This window comes from Micropterus dolomieu, linkage group LG15, assembly GCF_021292245.1.
Source record: "Micropterus dolomieu isolate WLL.071019.BEF.003 ecotype Adirondacks linkage group LG15, ASM2129224v1, whole genome shotgun sequence".
Taxonomy (NCBI): domain Eukaryota; kingdom Metazoa; phylum Chordata; class Actinopteri; order Centrarchiformes; family Centrarchidae; genus Micropterus; species Micropterus dolomieu.
Genome location: NC_060164.1, coordinates 14,601,838 through 14,623,207, shown reverse-complemented (window position 1 = coordinate 14,623,207; position 21,370 = coordinate 14,601,838). Strand labels below are relative to the sequence as shown.

At 40.4% G+C, this 21,370-nt stretch overlaps 1 protein-coding gene across 4 annotated transcripts; it reads right to left on the bottom strand.

Annotated features, from left to right (window-relative positions):
* Window positions 1-390: 390 nt before the first annotated feature.
* On the bottom strand, window positions 391-20,902 carry ccar1 (cell division cycle and apoptosis regulator 1). Of its 4 annotated transcripts, none has more exons than XM_046070411.1 (26): window positions 20,850-20,902; window positions 19,415-19,575; window positions 19,021-19,196; window positions 18,754-18,900; window positions 18,126-18,158; window positions 17,156-17,352; window positions 16,747-16,873; window positions 16,071-16,190; window positions 14,916-15,105; window positions 14,642-14,786; window positions 14,384-14,560; window positions 14,024-14,249; window positions 9,685-9,798; window positions 9,213-9,379; window positions 8,125-8,335; window positions 6,853-6,936; window positions 6,528-6,716; window positions 6,169-6,360; window positions 5,765-6,001; window positions 5,541-5,667; window positions 5,167-5,255; window positions 4,933-5,073; window positions 4,664-4,784; window positions 4,342-4,524; window positions 3,018-3,223; window positions 391-1,407 (listed from the first exon to the last, which is right to left on the bottom strand). In XM_046070411.1, exons 2-26 carry the CDS (start codon window positions 19,524-19,526, stop codon window positions 1,327-1,329), a joined length of 3,792 nt encoding a protein of 1,263 aa, XP_045926367.1. In that variant the 5' UTR covers window positions 19,527-19,575; window positions 20,850-20,902; the 3' UTR covers window positions 391-1,326. The 4 variants fall into 4 exon arrangements, with proteins under 4 accessions (XP_045926367.1, XP_045926366.1, XP_045926365.1 ...); XM_046070410.1 differs by lacking the exon at window positions 20,850-20,902 and adding an exon at window positions 20,791-20,835; XM_046070409.1 differs by lacking the exon at window positions 20,850-20,902 and adding an exon at window positions 20,286-20,576.
* Between the last annotated feature and the right edge of the window lie 468 nt (window positions 20,903-21,370).

Below are 21,370 nucleotides of genomic sequence, written 5' to 3'. Positions count from 1 at the left end.
AAGATACAGTATGTGTCTGTATATAGTTGTGCAATTATTTATTAACCATAATATTTCATTAGTTGGGTGTTATTTTTGTTACAACTAAGATAGTTATTCTTGACATATCCCACTATCAATGACAGAATATTTTATAGTATAGCAGATGAAGAATCTTGCATATTTATCTCTTCCAACAAATAAGAATTTAACTTAAGTGAAAATATCTAGTTTTTAATTGTATGTTTGTAAACCCATGAAATTCCTAGAAATACATTACATGACACTAATGTCCTAAAGTTGACTACAGCCTTCATAATATGACAAATACAGTGACAGGATTAAAGTATTCAGTGTTTCGTGCCGGTGCAAATCACAACATTCAACAGGTGGAAAAATACAGACCCAGTGTAGTTTTAAAAACAGACCACTTTACTCTTGCACAAGACATCCACAGAGAACATTTTCAATAGAAAAATAAATTTGCCTGCTTTGGAGTACATTTGAATGTAATTCAATGTAATGTCTCTTTTCTAAAACCTAAACCAACCAAAATGTTCACGTCTTTCCAGCAAAGTCTCCTTCAGCAGAACACACATTCATTGAGCTTATCGTTTGGTGTGTGTGGTTTCCATTTCCAGAAAACAAGACAGATGCTCATCACAGTAAAACATTAAAATCTGTAAATGGCAGTGCAGCAGAGAGGCAGTAACCATGCATAGCCATGTGTCTGAAAGAAACAGCAAAACCAAATCAGCAAAATAGAAGAACTACACAGTGAAAGTGTTTATTGAACACAGTTGTGATTAAACCGCAGATAGGGAAGATTTACAAAAAAAAATTCCGAACCTCTGAACCACATGGAACTTCCTTCCCACCTTTTTCCATCCAAAATTAGTTTCTTTTAAATATAGTTTATTTAATGAAATCTCTCGCACATAAATAGCATCATTATTGCTCATTAGAACAAAAATCTCTGAAAAGTACAACCCCACACATACTCTCATTTAAATCTACAACATGGCATTTTATTGGCTGTAACAAAGCTGAAGCAATGGTGAAAAGAAACGTTAGCAAATAAACTTAACTTACTTGACTATGAAAATAAGCATTTCAAAGCTTCGTCAAATTATTCTAGGTAAGAAAAGGAACTCCTCAGAAATAAATCTATTGTACACAGAAATTTAAGTCAAATGAACACAAGGGAGCTAATTCATTAATTTATACATGTACTTGGGAGACAATAGGTCCAAATAAAACACAGCCAAATGATGCTTGTTTAGTAAATATTTACAATTTTTAAGATAGCCAGTGTTACAAATTAGTGTAATTTATCTTAAGTGTCCCTCATTCATCTGCGCCGTTTGTCTGAGGCGTCTGAATGCGATCATCAGTGACTTTGTCACCAGACTCATCTACTTCTTGATTCTGAAAGAGAGAAGAAAAAAAAATTAAACAATCAGTGAATTTAGCCTCTTTCAGACATGCACCCCTTTATCGTTATCTGAAAGCAATTTCACACATCGCTCTTATGTATAAATAGGCACCCTGGTCACTTTCACAGAGATGGATGGACGATACCGAAGCACTGAAGCTTGTTTCACTCAAGAGCACCATTTCAATACATTGTGCCAGAACCTTGTGTCAAATTAAGAATACCACATGACTGATGACATCACTGGCGCTTCAATAAGCGGCTTGATTCAGTTCGACAGTTTAGCAGCTAAACCATGTGAGCGGCACATTAGTTGGATAAGAGAATAGAGAAATATAGCGTTGTACATTAGAAAGACATAATGATGTGTGAGAACATTCCACCTGATGCAAAGTAATAATGTATTAAGTTTATTAAAAAAGGCTAATTAAATCAATCACCAATCAGATCACATGTTGCATAAATATCAACCATGAAGTATAAAACATGAGTCCCCAGTGGACACTGGGCCTTAACTGTACCAATAGTCATATTTTATGTAAACAACAATATTTTATATGTAGGCCTTTGGACAAAAAGAATTTATTAATTGTTTTACTGACACACCTATATTTAATGCAGCACTTCTTAAAAATGGTACTGCAGATTTAATAACAACAATAGGCAGGCTTCTTGGGCTTTTAATGCTCCCATATGACATTAAAATCCGCTTGTTGCTGAGCTTTGACTCCAGTCTTAAAGGGCTGCTATGAGTTTTACAAACCACAAGATGTCACTGTCCTGCTGAGTTTGAAGCCACAAAGCTTCAAATCTTTCTTGGGCACAAATAGAAAGAAAGCCTTAAATCTGTTACTTTATAAGGCTTCATCTGCCCATCATTCATTTGATGTAAAAGTCATGTCGGCACTCTAAATGTTACTAGGTTGGACCTTAACATTGATGGATCACTTTCAACGCAGCACAAGTCAGTCTCTTCATGTATTTCCAATGTTCGTTCATGCCAACTGCGTGGATGAATAAATGAATATGTAGCAACAAGCTTTACATACAGCATGTGAGCTGGAGTCCCAACTAAACGTCCTGTCATTCAATGCTAATGCACTGTCAGATATTATACAAAAAGGCATCAGAATTCACTCTGTGGTAACATTAAATGGTAAAACTGATGTGAAAATATATGTGTAGTTCATTGATAAGAGGCAGTGGCGAGCGTCTCTTGGGCTCACGTTGGTCACTGCTTCAACAGCAAAATAAGTTTTTAAATCCATCAGCGACACAGCCTGAGAGAAAATAAAAACACTGCCTCGATATCACAGCTTTGTGAACTGTGTTGCTGTTCTCTCTCCGTCTCCCACCCTTACCGGTCTCTATCGTGCTCGATATCAAGCGAGCATATAGCTCTTTCAGTAAATATGCCGTCATGTCCTAATGAAGCCATAACCAACATTAATGGAAAAGTCACCTACGTCAGACAAAATCCCTTTAACAGATCGATGAAGCCAACAATGTTATGTATTCCTGTCAGAAAAGAGCTTGTGACCTCACTTCCTGCCTCAAATGAAAGAGATCATCAGCAATGTGGTGCTTTTCAAAAATAGCACACCTTATTGAGCACTGCCAACAGTCCTTTGAAGGTGGACATCAAGGTTTTGGATGTCTTGCTAATTTGGTCGTGGTATATCGTCTTCTGTTCCTCCACCATCTTCAGACTCTGCTCAGTCTGGCTCAGAGTGCTTTTCACCTCCTCCAGCTCCTTGGACAAAATTTTGTTGGCTTGCTCCAACTGAGCTTTAACCTTCGCATCTTCCTCTGGAATGAGACACAACACAGCGTTAGATGGAGGATTACAGTGAAGCAAAGTGAGCATTATGAAGCAGTTTCAGGTCAAATTACACATTTCTACTGCTCAAACTTGATTATTAAAACAAGAAAACATTGGTTTACAAACCATTTGGCGTTTAGTACAAAGGTTTCTACTTTTCATCTGTTTAATGACCACATGAATTTACACTACAGCTAATGAATTTCTGCTTTTCCAAGCAGCGTAATACTGAAAATACTAATCTTTTTAAACTGCTTCATGTAGGAGAGCCTGTCAGAGATAATTCTTTGTTGTGAAATACAAATGTCGACCTGACAGAGAGCATCCTTGTGTTTAACATCATAACCTATTATGGTAACCTGAGTACAGCGAACAAGCTGACCAGGTGTGTGAAAACAGCCGCCAGCAAAGAAATGTACTAAACAACACTTACTGTTATTTAGTACATTTCTTTGCTGGTAATACACAGGAAAGCTATTAACACTAAACATTCCCTCTAATCTGAAGGCTTTCTGGATGACCCTTCTGTAAAACATGTGTGAAGGATCATTTATTTCAAGTGCAGGTGATTTAACAAACACCTAAAAACACCCCCATGATTGGAGATTTTAACCCATGCACATATATTGTAGTGATGTTGATGATTTGTGATTTTTTTTAAACAAACTGTCATTATTATTGTGTTATCAGTGACAAATTCCCTGTCCTGATGGGACAACTATCTCAATTCTTTTCTATTCTATAAAAAGGCACTGTGGGTCTCTACAGAAAATTTTATTCTTATTAATATTTACTGTGAAAAACAATATTGCTGAATCCTATTGGATACTTTGTATGAGGCAGTTGGAGGCAATGTGCCAGTCCACATTTCAACATAAGTCACATAAGGGAAAATGCTGAATGAATTAAGACTGGGCTCTTTTGTAGCAAAGCTCAAATTGAGCCAGATCATTGTCCAGATGGACTACTGACACAGAGTGTAGCCTGCAACTAATGAGACTACGAAACCATTTCCAAAGAATACAGTATAATAAACCCCGCGACACTGTACGCAGGATAGGTGGATGGATGGATGGACGGACAGACAGTATAATACCAATCATACCCATTTTGGCATCCTGCACCATGAGCTTCTGTTCCATCTCCTCTCTTGCTTTCTCAGTCTTCTCCAGTTTCTGCATAATGCTGCCGACGTCGACCATGGCTCCGTTATACACGATCAGATTACTAGACTCAATGGTCTCTGCCTGAGCACGAGCTTTTGGAGCAGGAAGTAGTGCTCGGTTACCTGACAGAAAAAGCAACAATTTCCTAAAATTAAATCTGAACAAAAATCTGCTATATTATGACACTTCCTATATCATTATATATTTAACAAATTGTGCTTAATAGACTATTAAAACATTGATGGAAACATGTCAGCTCACCTATGAGGTTTTCTATCTGGGCTTCATTAAAGGAAGGAACAGGTTCATCCTTTCCCCTGTCTGTCAGTTTACGGTAGTAACAAGACTCCCTCACCACTGGTTTGTTCAACAGTTTCTTTATCTGAAAAACAGACGAATATCAGCATTACAGTTTATCTGCAGGTTGATATACACGTCCACACAGGAACAAAAATAAATAAATAAGATTTAAAAAAAAGGCAAAAACCATCAGTCGGCAGACAGCGAGTGACTGAGCAAATTGTGTTCACCTGAGCACGAGAAAGGTGCAGTCCCAGTGTGTACAAGATCTCCTCCAGGTCTCTCTCCAGCAAATAGCCACAGTGGCTCTGGTCAAAGTAGACAAATGCCATCAGCAGCTCCTTGTTGTGCGTGACCATCTGCTTCTTCTCCTGGTGTAACAACCACCGCATTTATACAAACAGCCATATTTACACTACATCAACAGCTTAATAACGTGCCAATAATAACAATAATCAACCAACCTTGTCTTTAGAGGACCTCTCTTTTGATGACTTGCGGTCATCCTTGCAGTCTTTCCTGTCTCTGTCATTGGAGTCGTCATCATCCTTGTCTAAAAATATTGATTGTTGGAAAGTAGGACAAGATTGAAGAAGTGCCAATACAGCTTTTAACTGTATAATATTACTTAGTGTGTTGAATTAGTGTCAATACAAGAAAAAAAATATAAAAGAGACAGCAATGTTTTTCCCCACTTGAGGCCTCAGAAACTATGGAGGTTCTATCACAGGTTCAAACTATCACAGGTTCAGTGTGGTGCATGTTTTCTCATCATTGACCAAAATTCTAAAAGAATTAATTCGGTTGTATTTAAAGAGAAAGAGAGTGTGAGCATTACCATCATCGTCATCATCTGCATCTTCAGCCTCCATGGGGTCATATTCTTCAGCATTGGCTGTGCTGCTGTCATCTTCGTTCTCATCTTCATCTCGAGATGACTGCTTTTTCACAGACTTTTCATCGCACTGGTTAAAAACAATAGTCACACAACTGCATTAAAATACAAAGAATCGGTTGAGCAAATGACAGACTGAAAAGCCCAGATAGGTTTGAGAGGCTTGCCTTCTTCTTCTCTTCCTCATCCTCTTTGGGCTTCTTTACTAGTGGCTCTTCATTCTCCTCCTCTTTTTCCTTTTTTATTTCACGCTTTTCAGCCTCCTTCTTTTCCGCCTCCTTTTTGGCTTTCTTCTCCTTTTCCTTCTTGTCGTCTTTGGTAGGGAAAGCAGCGAGGGCTTTAAATATGCGGTAGCCAAAGTCTCTCTGTAGCATCTCGTTAAACAGCTCAGCAAATAGGGAAACCTTGACAGAAAGAGAGGACAGTGTATTATCAACACACAGAATAATGCGCAAGACAAACAGATTCAGTTGATTTTCACACATTACTTCAGTACACATGCACTGTAGACTTCTTTCATGTTTTGTGTAACACAGCATGAAAAACAAATGCTGTGATCAGTAATTCTCACCTCAAAAGAGTGTTCCTTGTTGTCTTCCAGTCTGTAGTCCAGCAGCACACTCAGGGACATGACACTGCAGTCAAATTTGCCATTCTTGGCTGCCCAGTTGGGGTGTACGAGGATGGTAGGCTCATCAGGGAGAATATAACGCCTCTCTCTCCGCTGGCGCTCAAGCTCCTCCTGCCTCTTCTTTTCCTCCTCCTAACACAGCAGTTTTTATAACATTGAAAAAGACAAAACTATGAAATGTAATTCTTGCCTCTCAAAAACAATTCCATTGGAGGTTTTGTACAATATAATATTAGTGTCACCACGACTAAGTTCTCTCATGTCATTATTACATTATTTATATAATTATTTAATTGTACCTCTCTGTCTTCCTCAGTGCGAGATGGCTCCTCTTCCTCAGCAACTTTGCTCTCAGGTTTCTCAGGCTCCTTGGACTCCTCCACCTGCTCCTCCACTTTAAGTTGCTTGGTGAGGCGAGCAATCAGCTGCGACTTTAACCCCTTAGAGCTCAGAGAGCGACAATCAAGCTCTTTGCGCAGGTCATTTACCTATAAGGGGGGGAAAAACAGGGATGTGGGCAATGTACATTTAACCTCAGGAATGCAGGCTTACAGGCTCAAAGCTAATTCTAATAAGTTCACTCCTTGCCTGTTCTGCTACTGATGTATTCTCCTTGAACCTTACCTTCATTGATTTCGGGTCGAGTTTAGCCCAGTGTGTGGGAGTACTAAGGTCCTTCGATTCGTCGTCGTCCTTCTCCTCTTCCTCCTTTACAGGAAATCATTAAGACAGAGACAGGCAGAGAGAAAGACAGAGGAGGGACAGCAAACAGTCAGGACACCACTTGAGGTCTGAGTGAACTTTAAAGTTGATCCGTGCAAGAAGCAAGGTCACATCTGCCTTTCATAGTTTCGTCCTAGTGAGCTCTCGACTGTGTTTAAGTCCACTGCTACTGAAGCATACACAGGGAAGCTCTCTAGCTCTTACAAAAACCAACAGAAATGCCCCCCAGCTGCCAATCAATCAATCTGTGGAACACAAAAAAAGGTATAAATCAATGAGAGGTGTGTCAAAAAGGTGTGTAGGTACATCAGGTGAACTGAAGCTGGTCTCCAAACGGAGTGAGGATAGGGTGGCCCTACCATGGTCTATGACTGGGGTATTGGGTATTGCCATTTATGGGTTTTAAACACCTATGTCAGATAGGAGCCATCTGTCCAACCAACTGCCCTGGAAAAACCAAATTCTACATGTAGTCCAAATGTGAAAGTAGAATCCAACAATAAGAACAGACAAGAAACAGGACTTGGGGGAGATTCACTTTTCGAAGTCAGACGATCAAATTGATGTGAAAAATCATAAAAAATAAATTAAAAAAAAAGCACATTTCTGTAACACACATTTACACGCAACTGACTCCACAGGTTCCAGCTTAAAGAAATATTTCCAGTATTAAAAAAATAAATAAAAATAAAGTCACCACTGGCTCAAATGCGAGACCACTGCCACACCAATTTGCAAGCACCAAAATTCCAAGCAGGTTAAGCAAGTATTGTTTAAAATAATGCACAACATAATGCCAGGATTAACATGAATGATTAAACCCAATTAAGAGGTGTTTGAAGGGCTGGAAGCTGTTTTATCAGTTGCGATCAGGGCCTACACAACACAACCTAGTCTCACTGCTTCCACTGTATGTGTCTGCTGGATGTGAGGGAAGGTGGATGTGCTGATGGAGAAGTTGGAGCAGAGGAGAAGGGGACAGGTGGAGGAGTAAACAGAAGAAGCCTAGGTGAGGTTTGGTGATACATTAAATCTGCCTGTGTTTGTGTCTGTCTGCGTGAATGGTGAGGTGGTGCTTTGTGTCTGATGTGTATCTGGGGTTTGTTTTTTTGTAATTCCTGTGCCTTCCTGTGAGAAGCGGAAATGAGAAGAGAGGGATTAGCGGTTCAGTGCCTGTTCTCCATCCGCCTCCTTTCGCTCGGCCGACAGCTTCTCAGCCAGCTGCTCCCGGAGTCGCCGTGACAGCACCTCCCACTCTGAGCGGGTAGGAAGACAATGCCAAACATCCGGAAGAAACAAAACCACTGTCTCCACATGAGCAGGGACTGTCCGCCCCTTGTGTGTCTCCTCCGGCCGATGATAGCGAATCTCTGCAAAACGATACCTGTCGCAAAGGAAGAAGGTGCATTGGAAAGAAACATCCTGGTCAGGGCACAGTATAAAAGGCAAGCCTTGCTAGGACGAGCCTTCTACAGCTACTCCCTCCCTTGAGGTCACTGAATGATTGTACACATCATTACAGTGACCCTCCTCCCACTCAACACACAGCATAGACAAATGGACCCAGTCTGCAGCTCTCCAACTGTTGTCACAGGTAACGGCAGCCATTTTGAGAAAGTTGACAGACAATCACATAAAATAAATCACACCCCCAAATTCATCCCCTTTATATAGCTTGAGCCAATTATGGATGAGTGTTCTGCATTTAACCTAGGATGTACTTAATGCACTACAGTAGGGGTTGTGCGAAGAGACACACAATCAACAGCACAGTGAAAGCCAGTTAAATATGTAAGATATTTAACAAAGGGAAGAAAAAAAAATTTTAAAAAAACAAATGGCAGTGTCTTCTGGTCCAGGCTACTGCTTCCAGCCACAGCCCATGTGTTTGGTTTTTCATCACAATGAAATATATATGTATAGAGAGTGTGACAGAAAGAGAGAGCCAAGACGACAACACACAAAGGCCAAAAAGAACATTGCACAAAACAATAAAAAAAAATAGTAAATAAAAAAGCAGCAGATTAACACAATAATCATTGATTATATATATATATATATATATATATATATATAAAAAAAGGAAACAAAAATATTACCAAACATGTCCAGGATGAGATTTAGTATAGCGGTAGTACAATTATGGAGTATATTGTACTCATATTACTCAATTTGGGATTTTAGTGCCAGCAGAGCCAATAGGTATTAACAGAAAAATAATCAATGAGAAAAACAAATATTGATCAAATAACAGCTCTTACCACTGAGTGCACAGACTAAGGTCTATGCCTGTGAGTGCCTTGCAACAGCGTATGGCTGTCTTTATAAGGACTGAGGGATCCCTCTCTGGGTCAGCTCCATCCAGAGAGGGAGACCAGTGACCACCAATGGCCATGGCCTCATCTTTACCTCTCATCCCCACCAAAAACTAAAGGAAAAAGACAGACAGGGAACAAAGGACAGCAACAGAGTAGAACAAGTTAGATGGAAATGGGGAATGACAATATGGGTAAGGGGTATGGAGAGCAAAGAGGAGGATAGAGACAGAGAGAAAGACAAAAAAGGTTAGCAGCAAGTCCAAACAATCATACCTCTGAGGATCCACAACAACACACAGGGGAGCCAACATCAGTAAGGACTCTTCCATGAACTGTAAGTACTCAGCAATGGAATAGGACCATTTCATCATTGTCACCTCATGTGCATGGTATAAGCATGAAAAGAGTGAAGTACCTTGATGAGTCTAGCAGGATGTTGGAAGGAGTCTTTGACTTCCTGTACATCTTCTGCCAGAGCACAAGACTTGTGATAGAGCTCCTCTATACTGGGGTTAGCCAGTAGCATTACCTAAAACATAAAGAAACCATATCAAAGTTACAATTAGGATGGAGATTATATGCTCACAGCTTCATCGTTGTCAGCTGGCTCACCTTGATCGTCAGGACTAAACCCAAAATACTCAATTTTTTTGTTTACTTGTTCTGCAATGTTATCTTTCACCAGTCGGTCCAGTTTGTGTGTAGTGAATGTGTGGTTGAGTGAGAGAAAACAGCAGAGAGTGATGGTGAATGCAGCTAAGGAGAAGAAAAGGCGAGCGAGTGAAATTTAGTAGTTAATGTATAGTGTAGGTTACAGTTTGATAATAAATCAAGGCTGCAGTTAAAGCTCCCGTGTGTGTTGTTTACCAACTGCTGGAAAAGTGAAGGGAGATGTCACGCTGAAGATGTCAGGCAGTTTCATGCAGTTTCATGCAGTGTTGCCTGCCTGCATTCAGGGCGTACAAGACAATATATCACCTCAAAACAGCATGAGTTTAATAATAAGAGGAGCATCTGTATTTTTGACAGTATTGAACTGTGGTGCCGCGCACATGCGCGGGGGCCGTGCAATTGATATTGACTAGCAGCTATGTACAGCGTGCTAACCTGCGCATGATCATGTTTTCATTCAGATTGTGCACAGAGGAGGGGCTGTACACAGACTTCATTTCAATGAGCGTAGCTTCGCACTGACTTATAATTTTACTCATATTAAATAGTATATAGCTAGTATATGGCGGTTAGCATTGATATTGTGGCGTGATTCTAGAGATTGTTTTTATTATGTTATCTTAGTTCTGACAGTGAGTAGAACAATTTTGGAAAATAATTTTATTCCCTGTTTGACACTAGGGCTGCAGCAAACGATGATTTTAGTATTCGATAGATTATTTCAACGATTCATCGTTTAAGAAGTACTTTTGTTTGGCGGTGGCGTGCCGTTCACACAACTTGCCGTCGTATGACTGCAGTCTTTAAGTCGTTGTGGCGTTCACACTACGTGACTGATCGGTGACGGTGACAGGGACACCCCCCCCCCCCCCCAGGAGCTGACAGTTGCTGCGTCACCCGACCAGGTCTCCAAACCACATTAATAAATGCTAAAGTTGCTGTTACCTTGTCTGCGGTCCACTGGCAGAATACCAGCTGCTTTTTGTTCAGGTGCCCTCGTGCTGTTGCGAAGGCGACGTAAGTTTCATTTTACAGTGGACGGACGGTAACATTAGAGTTTTTTTCTTTAGCTTGAAATAATCCCATATTTTGGACACTTTCTTCTTTCTCCCTTGCTATTTTCTCTCTCTTCCTCCACTGCAAACAGCTCCATTATAATCACATCGTGTTCACGGCGTAAGCCCGATGTGCGACAGTAATAAATGTCCCTGCGAAACATTCTGCTGTAAAGTTACATGGATTAAACGAAGCATCGATGCAAAGAATTTGTGTCGATGCATTTTATTATATTGATTTTATCGACTTAATCGATGAATCGTTTCAGCCCTATTTGACACAAAAGTTTGTGCAGCGTCAGGTTCTCTCAAGCCTGAGGCCATTGTACAACAAGTCACGGTGCAGCATGGCATGCCAAGTTGATGCTTCCTCTCTGCAGACTACTTTACTCTCGCGTGTCACGTGACCACAGTGTAATCGTAGCCTTTGCGATTAGAAAATCTCCCTAATAGTGAGATAGTAAAATCGGTGCATGAAAAATCAATCGCTGATCATCCCTTCAATTGTCAATAGCCGGTCCAATCACCTATCACCACAAGCCTATTGCCTACCTAAGCACAAGACATTCACAGGAAAGTACACAGACGTGATGAAGTGTAGTTTTATTCCCCGTTTATTGTACACGCACTCTTTTGTATTGTATCAGATGTACTTGTCGAAGCAAGCGATTCATAAAAATATGCTTTAATCTTGAGAAGCTGCAATCTCTATTCATTCAACTTATGCTCTACATTTCCAGCTAAACTGAGGCTTTTTGAAGACCCTTTTCTCTCTCGCCTGTCATTCACCAGTCTTGTGCAGAGTTTTATGTGCATTACTGCTGCCGTCAACTACATGCGCGTCGCGGTTCTACGCAGGTCCATTTCAAGTAGGCTATTTAAAAACGATAAAATATTCTTTGTAGTTCATCAATGGTGATAAGTTATCCGAAGGTCTCGCGAGGTGCGAACAGCTCCATGAAGCTGGGGATAGGTCTCTTCAGCAAGTGTTCCTCCACTGCCACTGCACACATACACGCTACGCTTGCAAATGCGCACTGACAACCCAGGGTTAGGGGGTTACAATTTTGGATTTATTCACGCACTTCGAAAACATTTATTGAAAGTTTTATTTTTTTACATGTTTATTTACAGCATTAAACATCAAAATGTATTCTCTCTAACTCCTCCCCTTCTGCAGAGCCTGAGGAGGCTGTCTGACACACCGTTTCATTTCCTCATTTATTCTGTCAATATCAAAGCATGACGTCATCGGGCCGTAACGACACCATCAGCTTAACGGACTAAAGTGATGTGAACAGTAAAGTTACTAAAACAACATCAGTGCTTCAGTAACACCTTCACAACCTAAAAACTCAGCCAAAAAGGTTGTTAAACTGCAGCGTCTGCAAAGCTGAGCTTTCCTGGAAACACCGGAGCATCTGAAGAGGAGGAGCGCAACATTGTTGCTCTGTGGATGAAGAAGACTCCTCTCGGCAAGCTAGTTAGCGACCTAGCTTCCCATTAAAGCCGTGTTACTTCACGCTATGAGCGGTAACGTTTTCTATACAGTTTGCGTTGGAAAATTTGACTGATTTCTTATGGCGCTGAGTGTAGCACATTTATGATACACAACGGACGCGTTCCAGATGTGCCCTGACTTAACAATCATAAACGATGCACCGCTCACGGCGACGTTCCCAGCTGGAGAACGTGTTGCTGCCAAGTGCAGTGCGCAACATTAGACAACACCGGACAATTTCATAAGAGAAAACGGTTCTCCTGTCAATGCATCAGAGTTTAAACGTTGTGAAACACTGTCTACTATAAAATCGTTAATTATTATAATAATTATTGACCCCCACCTGTAAATTTGGCAAATGTAATGCATGACGTTATTCCTTATTCTTTGTATATGGTGTCAGTTTGTCCCGGTGTGTTGCAGTACTGGCGTGTAAACTGCTCAGTCACTAAACAGCAGATCAGCTGCTCAGATCAGGACTAGATTTCAGAGAAACTTTCTGTTGCTGCAGCAGAAACGTTCATTAAAAGATGCTTTTTTGAAAGCAGTATTTATTTTATTGTTGTGACTGGTTTAATTTAAAAGCTGATAGCTTAATAAGACGCATTGTGTAATTTTGCTATTCATAATCCGAATAGTTGATCATTCGTTTCAATAATCGATAGATTAATCGACTATCAAAATAGTCGTTAGTTGCAGCCCTAATTTGATCACTACCTATTTTCATAATCAGGCAGCCAATTGCCACCAGCATTTTGTCCTGTCGAATGTAATGGACTGTACATTAAGGAAAATCCAGTCTGGTAAATGATGAATGAGCAACGCTGTATAGTAGCCTAATAATGTTAATCCTTCTTCCACTCCTGCGTTTTAGAGCCTATCATGGTCCACGCTGGCACGCATTCATATTTATAGCTCCACTTGATTAAAATGGAGGCTCTGCCTTTATTTACCCGTTGCCATGGTGAATCGTAGTATCAGAGATCCATTGATGATGGCTTTTTTTCCATCCCCACGCACGCGCTTCCATTAGGCTCAACATACTCAGAGTTGATTGAACTAATTCTGATTGTTCTGGAACCGAAAACTCAGAGTTTCCCACCTCAGGCTCAATCAACCCAGAGCTCAGGGATAAATTCAAGAGTTTGTTAAGCCTGCTTTCTGAAGGATTACAATTTCAACTTAAAGCTTTAACATCCTTCTTCCAAGAGCATCTATCTTTGCGTAGTGATGTGGGTTGGATAGGGTTTGTGGTAACCGTAGATATAGGAAGACCCAACATGCACAACCAAAAAACTATTTGAAATGCCTATCTACAGTCCTATGTTAATTATGTTTAATTTGGAGGGTGAAATCTGAATGCTGTTTGTAAGTTTCTTCACTGATGTCCTGTATGTAGATCCCTACTTTATATGTTAAAGTTAAAGCTGTAACAAATAAAAACATAGGATGACTTTTCGGGCCGTCACCTGCATCTGACTGAATGTGAAAGACACACTAGTGCAATGTATTAATCATTATCATACCTTAGCACTGTAGGTGTGGTTGGCATCCGGAGGATCCAGCACAGCCGTATTCTTAACAGGAGGATCCACCTCTTTGTGCAAGATGTGGAAGTTACAGGCGTTACTAAACTGGAAGGGTCTTGTCAGAGGAAAGGCATCAACCCAGGTGAAGACCGCATTAAAGAAGTCGCTGGGAATGTAGAGGCTCTGATAGCGCCTTCTCAGCTCCATCATGTCACAGCTAGAGCTGGAGAACCCACAGAAGACAGTTAATACCCCCAACAACACAAACTAGTACATACTGTTGACCATCACACCAGAGTGTGTGAAATATTGTACAACACTTCATTGATCCGTTTCCACTGAAAAGATGGTACTCACCCATCTAAGCTGAACTTGGAAAACTGGACGGTGTAGCGAGGAACCACACGGCGAGGCCGGCGAGGGGAGCGGTCACGTCTGGGAGAGCGGTCTCTGGAACGTTTGCGTGCAGGCGAGCGTTCTCTTGACCGTCTACGCTCACGGTCTCTGTCTCGGCTAAACAATGGAGTAAAAACACTAAGATGAATGACTTATGCATTTTGCATTTTTTAGTGACAAATCTCTGATGATCTCAGGAGATATCTATTGTGTTCTCACCTGCGTTCCTCTTTAGTCCTGAGAATGAGCTCAGGGCCTCGATCATTGCGACTAGGGAAACGAGGAGGAGGCTCGATTCGTCGGACAGGTTGCGGCTGTGGCATCATTCTCACAGGGGGCTGAAGCAGACCTCCAGAAAACACATCTAGAGACACAGGAAATAACGTGGAGCACTTGCTTGTTTAACACAGACAGCTTTGATTTTGTAGTCAGTGTTGTGCCAAAACTGCTTTACTCTACTAGATAAAAGCAACCATACTGACAAGTGCTTTACCTTTGGGGGGAGGCTGTGGTAACAGAGGCTGAGGAGGGTTTTGGAGAAGAGGAGCCAGAGAGGCAGCAGACAACTGAGCCTGCAGGAGGGAAGGAGGGGGAGCCTGGGCCGCAACACTGAATGTATTTGGGGGAGGTAGCGACTGAAGCATGGTGGGGGCTGCCTTCATCATGTTAGCCTGAGGCTGGCTCTAAAGAAGAGAGAAAGAAAAAAATGAATAAATAAATGGCAGTGAGCATATGTTCAAAGGCAGACCTTACACAATCTATGTTTATCATGCCAATGACTTCTGAACAAATAACAAGATGAAGTGTACAAAAACTTATTCAGTGGCTGCTTGAAATAAAGAAGCTGGGAATAGGTCTGAATGTCTGTTTAGAGAATAAATTCACACTGAAGTAGCATTTCCTCTTTCCTATTCAGTTTTATGTCTAGTGTTTAGCCTTAAGTCAGGACCAAAAGAAAGCATGACCATCAGTTCTGCTTTATCAATCACATGACACATGTACAACTTTTATGATTGAGCTGCATATTCTGAGGATATTTTATGTATCGTTAGGCATCATGCTCAGCACAACAAAGAAGATTGTGTTGAGATCAAATATGTCCCTTTGGCTGAAGAAGAGTCAACCGAAAACCCACACATTCAGACATGTTGACTCTATAACTATAAACACCATTATGAAAATTGCATGGGTCTCTCTGCTTGGTATGGCACTGATTCAAGTGGTCAGGTAGTAATTTGAGTGTTACTTCAAACCAAATCTTTATAGCAAATATTACCGTAATCCAACAAACCTATTAATGTATTTTTAAGATCTCTGAATAGAGCTCCAGTTATACTGTCAAGCAATTATACATGGTTGAACAAATGATAGTTTTGCGCTGAAAACTGTACCTGACAATACTTAAAATATGTTGACAAAGCGTTCTTGTTTATGGCAGCCTCTCTACAAAAATATGGTTCTATCCATTTCGCAACGACACCAAACTAAAAGAACAAGCAAAAACTGCAGTTAAGAATAGATGTTCACCATGAATATGTTAAGCAAGAAAGCCAAGAAAAAAAAAGTCTAAGAAAGAAGTAGTGAGAAGGACAAAAAAAAAAGAAAAAAAAAGAAAAAAGAAGTGTGTCATTTGGAGTTAGGGGGTTACATTTTGTCTGTTGTCCGCAGCGGTGTGCATGTCTGAGTAGCGTAGCTGCATCCCTGGCTCATTATAAAGGCTGCCGAGCTGTGGGGAAGCTTGAGGTAAAGGCTGAGGCTGCTGCTGATGCTAGGAGGGATTGAGAAAACAACAGTCAATACAAGATAGAGAGGTACAGGGAAAGATAAAAATCTGGAAAAAACTAACATTAAAAAACACTTAATTATTAGGACTCTCCTCATACTAAGCCTGGTGAATTGTGGATTTAAACAGGAACCTGTGGATCTCGCTTTTGGATATACAGAATTCAAACAGATGTGTTATCATTTTCACCATAGAGCTTCTGTCATAAAAGAAAGTCAGTGGCTGAAATTAACTGAAGCAAACAGGCAAATAAAGTACAACGTAAAGAAGAGGTTTCCCATCTTCACATTTTGTGCAACTCCCAGTATCAGTGGGACTCTTCCAAAAGTGAAAATAGCTTTCATGTGAACATGACATAGTAAGTATGAATTAAATGCTTTTTAAGCAAAAAAGCCAAATAAAGTATGTGTCTTTCTGAAGCAGACACAGCATTTTTAAAGATTTTGAGCTGTTTCAAGCAGAAACCCCAATTTATATAAATGTGCCCAACAATGTTATCCTCTCCTTTCTGAGCGACTGAGTGCAACCTGAGTGTTCTCACCGACTGGTTTGCAAGCTGAGGTAAGGTCTGGATGCGCTGGGCGTTCCACTTGAAGGGCATGTTCGGGTTGTACACAGCTTCCACAAGGACCCGGTCACCAACCTGAGGAGTCTTCCCCTTCACAGCACTGAAAACATACAAAAAAGCATTCAGACATGTCAGGTCACATCAGTTTCAAGTAGAAAATTACGCATGTATCCTTTGGAACTGTCTGTTATGGCCCTATGTAATGGCCTGGGAAATGAAGAGGGCAGGAATACGAAAAGGGCAGCATCAACGTAATGCATACATTGAAGAAACTATAGCTAAGAACAGAATTTGATGACAGCATTTAATTTATAGTTCTACCAACACACTCATTTGCACAAGAAATACAGTCCGAGATGCCATGGAGCAAACTCCCTTTCACCTTAGCTGAAAGAAGACATCTTCATCTACAAAGCCAAATGTGTCATGCAGCTTGTTGACAACACCAGTGAAGACTCGCTGCTTCTGAGGCTGCGTCTGCTGTTGGTGGCTTGAACGTGGGGTCGGGTAGGAAACAGTAATCTGGGCTGTCTGCTGTGGGTTAGACAAGCTCAGGCTGGTGGGCAGGGCGACGGGAGGCTGGGTGTTGGGAAAAGAAAGAAATATGAAAATAAATGCTACTATGAACACACTTTGGTTGCACGTTGTATGTATAAACCCAATCAGTAAGTACCATGGCCATTCGAACTCTTCAAGGACACAAAGAGACATTTTGACAGTAAATGTAAACTTGACTTTTTCCTCCTTTAAACAAACACAAAGCCATAAAAAAAAAAAAAAAAAAGAAAAAAAAAAAAGGAAAATAATCATCAATCAATAACACAAAAAATGCTTTAATTTGGTCAGCTATGGAAACATTTTTCCTGGTTTTCAGTTTCAGGTACCAGGATGTAAACAGATAGGACTGATATAGTATGTCTAAGTTTGCTCCTTCTACTTTGAGAAAAATATCAATATTTGCAACGAACTGGAAAAATATATAAATATGAAAGTTGATGTTTAAAGAGTTTTATATTTTGTTCTGCTCTGTGGCAAACCTGACACACTGTTTATGCCGGTGGAATTCTGATGTGAAAACAAAGAATTAAGAAAAACTACAGTACACAGATAGTCTGTGGTGTACCCTTCCTCTGGCTCAATGCATGCTGGGATAGGCTCCATCCCCTTGTGACCCTGAACATGATACGCATGTATAAAAAGATATACACAAAGAAAAAAATATATGCAAGAGATCTTTGACGATTTAAGAATCTCAATCTCAATGACAAGCCTGGATTGGCATCTTTAAATTGACTAAAAATAATTTATATATATATATATATAGCGCAAAAGTATGTGTTTTGGCACATTACCTGAGAAATCAGTGCCTGCTGAGGCTGTGGAAGCTGTGAAGGGAGAAGAAAAACAGAAAATACCAAAAGTGAACATTTTGTTGACCTGACATTATAGATTTGCCCACATTACAATGGCACACCTTGTGCTCTCCTAACAGTTCTCTACAGCCCATGGTTGTGAGTTCACCAATGAGTTCTGCTAGTGGAAACAAGATCTATTTAGCGCTACGTATACACATACTGTCACTTAAGTAGTCATATCAAATTGCTCTTACAGCACATTAACTCGATATGCCTGAATAGAAAGTTTGTTAGCTACTAAGAAATGGAGCACTACAGCATAAGTAAAAATGGATTTGAAATATTCTACAAGTAAATTTAAGAGTGTAAAAGGATATTACCAATAAATAAATCAAAGCTTGAAGGCCTTTTAAATTGACTTCTATACCACGTTTTCCCAATAACACTTTCTACTTTACTAATATGCCACAGTCTATATGAAGCTGGGACAAATCCAAATATAAAAGCATAATGCAAATCTCATTTATTGGAGAATCTAAACCAACCAATATATTCTTCAGGGTTAATATGAGTAGAGGACTCTCCAAAATAAAGTGACACAAAGCAAAATGAGACTGTGTTTCACCTGATGAGGTACATTGTACAGCTGCTGTTGAGGGGGTTGCTGGGGAGGTTGCTGCTGTTGCTGCTGTTGTTGTTGCTGTTGTTGTTGCTGCTGCTGTTGCTGCTGCTGTTGCTGCTGATACTGCTGAAGGGCTGAATTAATCTGAGACTATATACATTACAAAGAGAATGGGAGACAAAGTAGTTGATCCAACAGTGTTCTATGTGACCATGGCAAAATGCACAGATAAATGCTGAGTTTGCTTAGAACTCCCTCACTGTGACTGACCTGCTGTAGTGCAGCTGCGGCAGCTGCTGCAGCTTGCTGCTGCAAGGCAGCAGTTTGCTGAGACAGCTGATAGTTTGCAGCAGACTGGTTGCTTAGAGAGACTGCAGCCAAAGCGGACTGTTGAGAGTAAACAGAGGGAGATGCTCCCAGAAGAGACGGCTGCTGCACACCGAGAGCTACAGAGGGAGGAAAATAAGGCGCGAGATTCAGAGGTGAAGAAAAATACACTGAATGAGACATGTTAACGTAGAATAAGATGAGGGAGATGATGGGATAGAAGAGGTAAGAGTCAATGAGAAAAGTCCATATAGTACAATATTAAATATTTGTGTTATCGTGCATGCAATAACAGAAGAAATGAAATAACCCAGGCCCTCTGATTTGCTATACTCACAGTGCAGGCTGTTAAGATCAAGAGACTGTCCCGAATGTCCCGGTTGGGACACCGCTGTGGTGGCAAATTGAGTCGCCCACGGCGGATTCTTCTGTCCCCCGTATTGGGCCATGACTGCTCAGGTTAAGGGCAGTCTCTGCTCACTAGGCCAATATTTGTCACTAAAAAAATAAAAAATAAATTACATATAAAATTAGGTATATTAGTAAGAAGTCCAGCAGATTCCTGATGTAAAGGAATGTTGTTAATTTGTGCACCCAAATGAACGTACCACAAATAATCTATTATACCCTGAAATTGGTTTGGGCTAAGAAAGATGATAACGTGTTTAACTGATACAATTGAACAGTACGCGCATCTCTCAATATAAAATTACATACAGTTTTACATTATCAATTCCAATAAGCTAAACTCGACTGCACATAACCTGTCACGGTTTCCTTTGCAAAGCAGTAACTTAGGTTACACAGAGAGATGTGCGTGTATTTGCAACCAAAGAGAGCCAGTAAAGCTAACAAAAAGTAATAAACCATGCCCAATGTAGCATGAAAACTGTAACGTTAACTGGGAGAAGCAGGACACAACGCCACGGCGTGAATGCGATAACGTGTTCACTCTGATATTACATTTAAGAGAATATATTCACTAATGTAAAGGCACCTTTATTTTAACACGACTAGTATGTTGTTTACACCGAGTGGAGATGCCACAAGAACATTTAACTTTAGCTAACTTAGTTCCTACGTTTATCTTACTATAATTTAACGCAATTTGCTTAACACGAGGGACTGAATAAGCCACCTGAAGGGACGATTTATGAAGAGACAAGAGCATTACTTGCTCGTGCGCAGGAAGCATTAAGACATTTTACCCTTGATTTCTGCAGTGCTCCGTTGTTATAAAGTAAATGCTGACACAGCAACCTCGACAGGCTCAACGCAGTCAGGCTAACGCTAGCCACTTTAACTGACAGTAGGCTAGCGCAGGTACCTAGCTAACGTTATTTTACGTCTGTGTAGCAAGCTAATGCTGCCGTTGTTGTTGTTGTTGTTGTTTCAGCAGCTAACGTTAAACTAAAGCTTCAAGTTATTATGTCTTTGTCCGCATTATTAGAACGTGTTTAGTTAACGTTCCTACTTTATTAAAACGCAGCATGACTGGTACTGTTACAGACATACAGAGTAGCCAACACTTTGCAAATCGTTAGCTTTGTTGCTAGATTAGCCTCGTGCAGGATTTGTTATCGCAAGCGAGGCCCGAATTAACGTCCGCTAGCTCGTGCAGTTGGTGCTGAATGGCCAATGTTTTTAAATAATAAAACAGCACATTTACCAATGGCAGCTACTCATCTGCATGCAGTTAACAATTGTACTTACAAATTACATTAAATGTTCACGATAAGTAACGTCGTAAGATTTAAACACCAACAGCTTACCGTTGTGTCCTGCGTGCGCCGGTGTCGATGTAGACGTAGATCGCGCATGCGCGGGCTGGTGAAACCTATCAATGATCCAGTGATAAATCTGTATTTACCTTCTTTCATATACACATCTCTGGTATCATACATTTATATATCTATGGTATTAACTTGTACTAGTTCTTGTCCACTAAATCTTGCTGTCCCTTGTGTGCCCGTGCCCCCAGATGAGTAAAAACGATAGGGAAGATTTTAAATCATTATTTAGTGAAAAGACGGTCACATTTCACTATTCTTTACTTTTATTCCAGTATGTGAGTAGTCAGTCCTTGTTTTTTTTCCTCTTTCCACATGACATTTCACTACAGGTCATAGCTAGAAGTATATAACTGTAATAATAATTAAGAAAGGGGATTGTACCCGTCTGACTCTTATTCTGTATATCGCTTTACATGCTGACTGTAATAAGTTCTTTATTTCAGGTTGCCTTTTTAATAACACATGAACATTAGCCTGGCTCATTTAGGTACTTTGCTGTT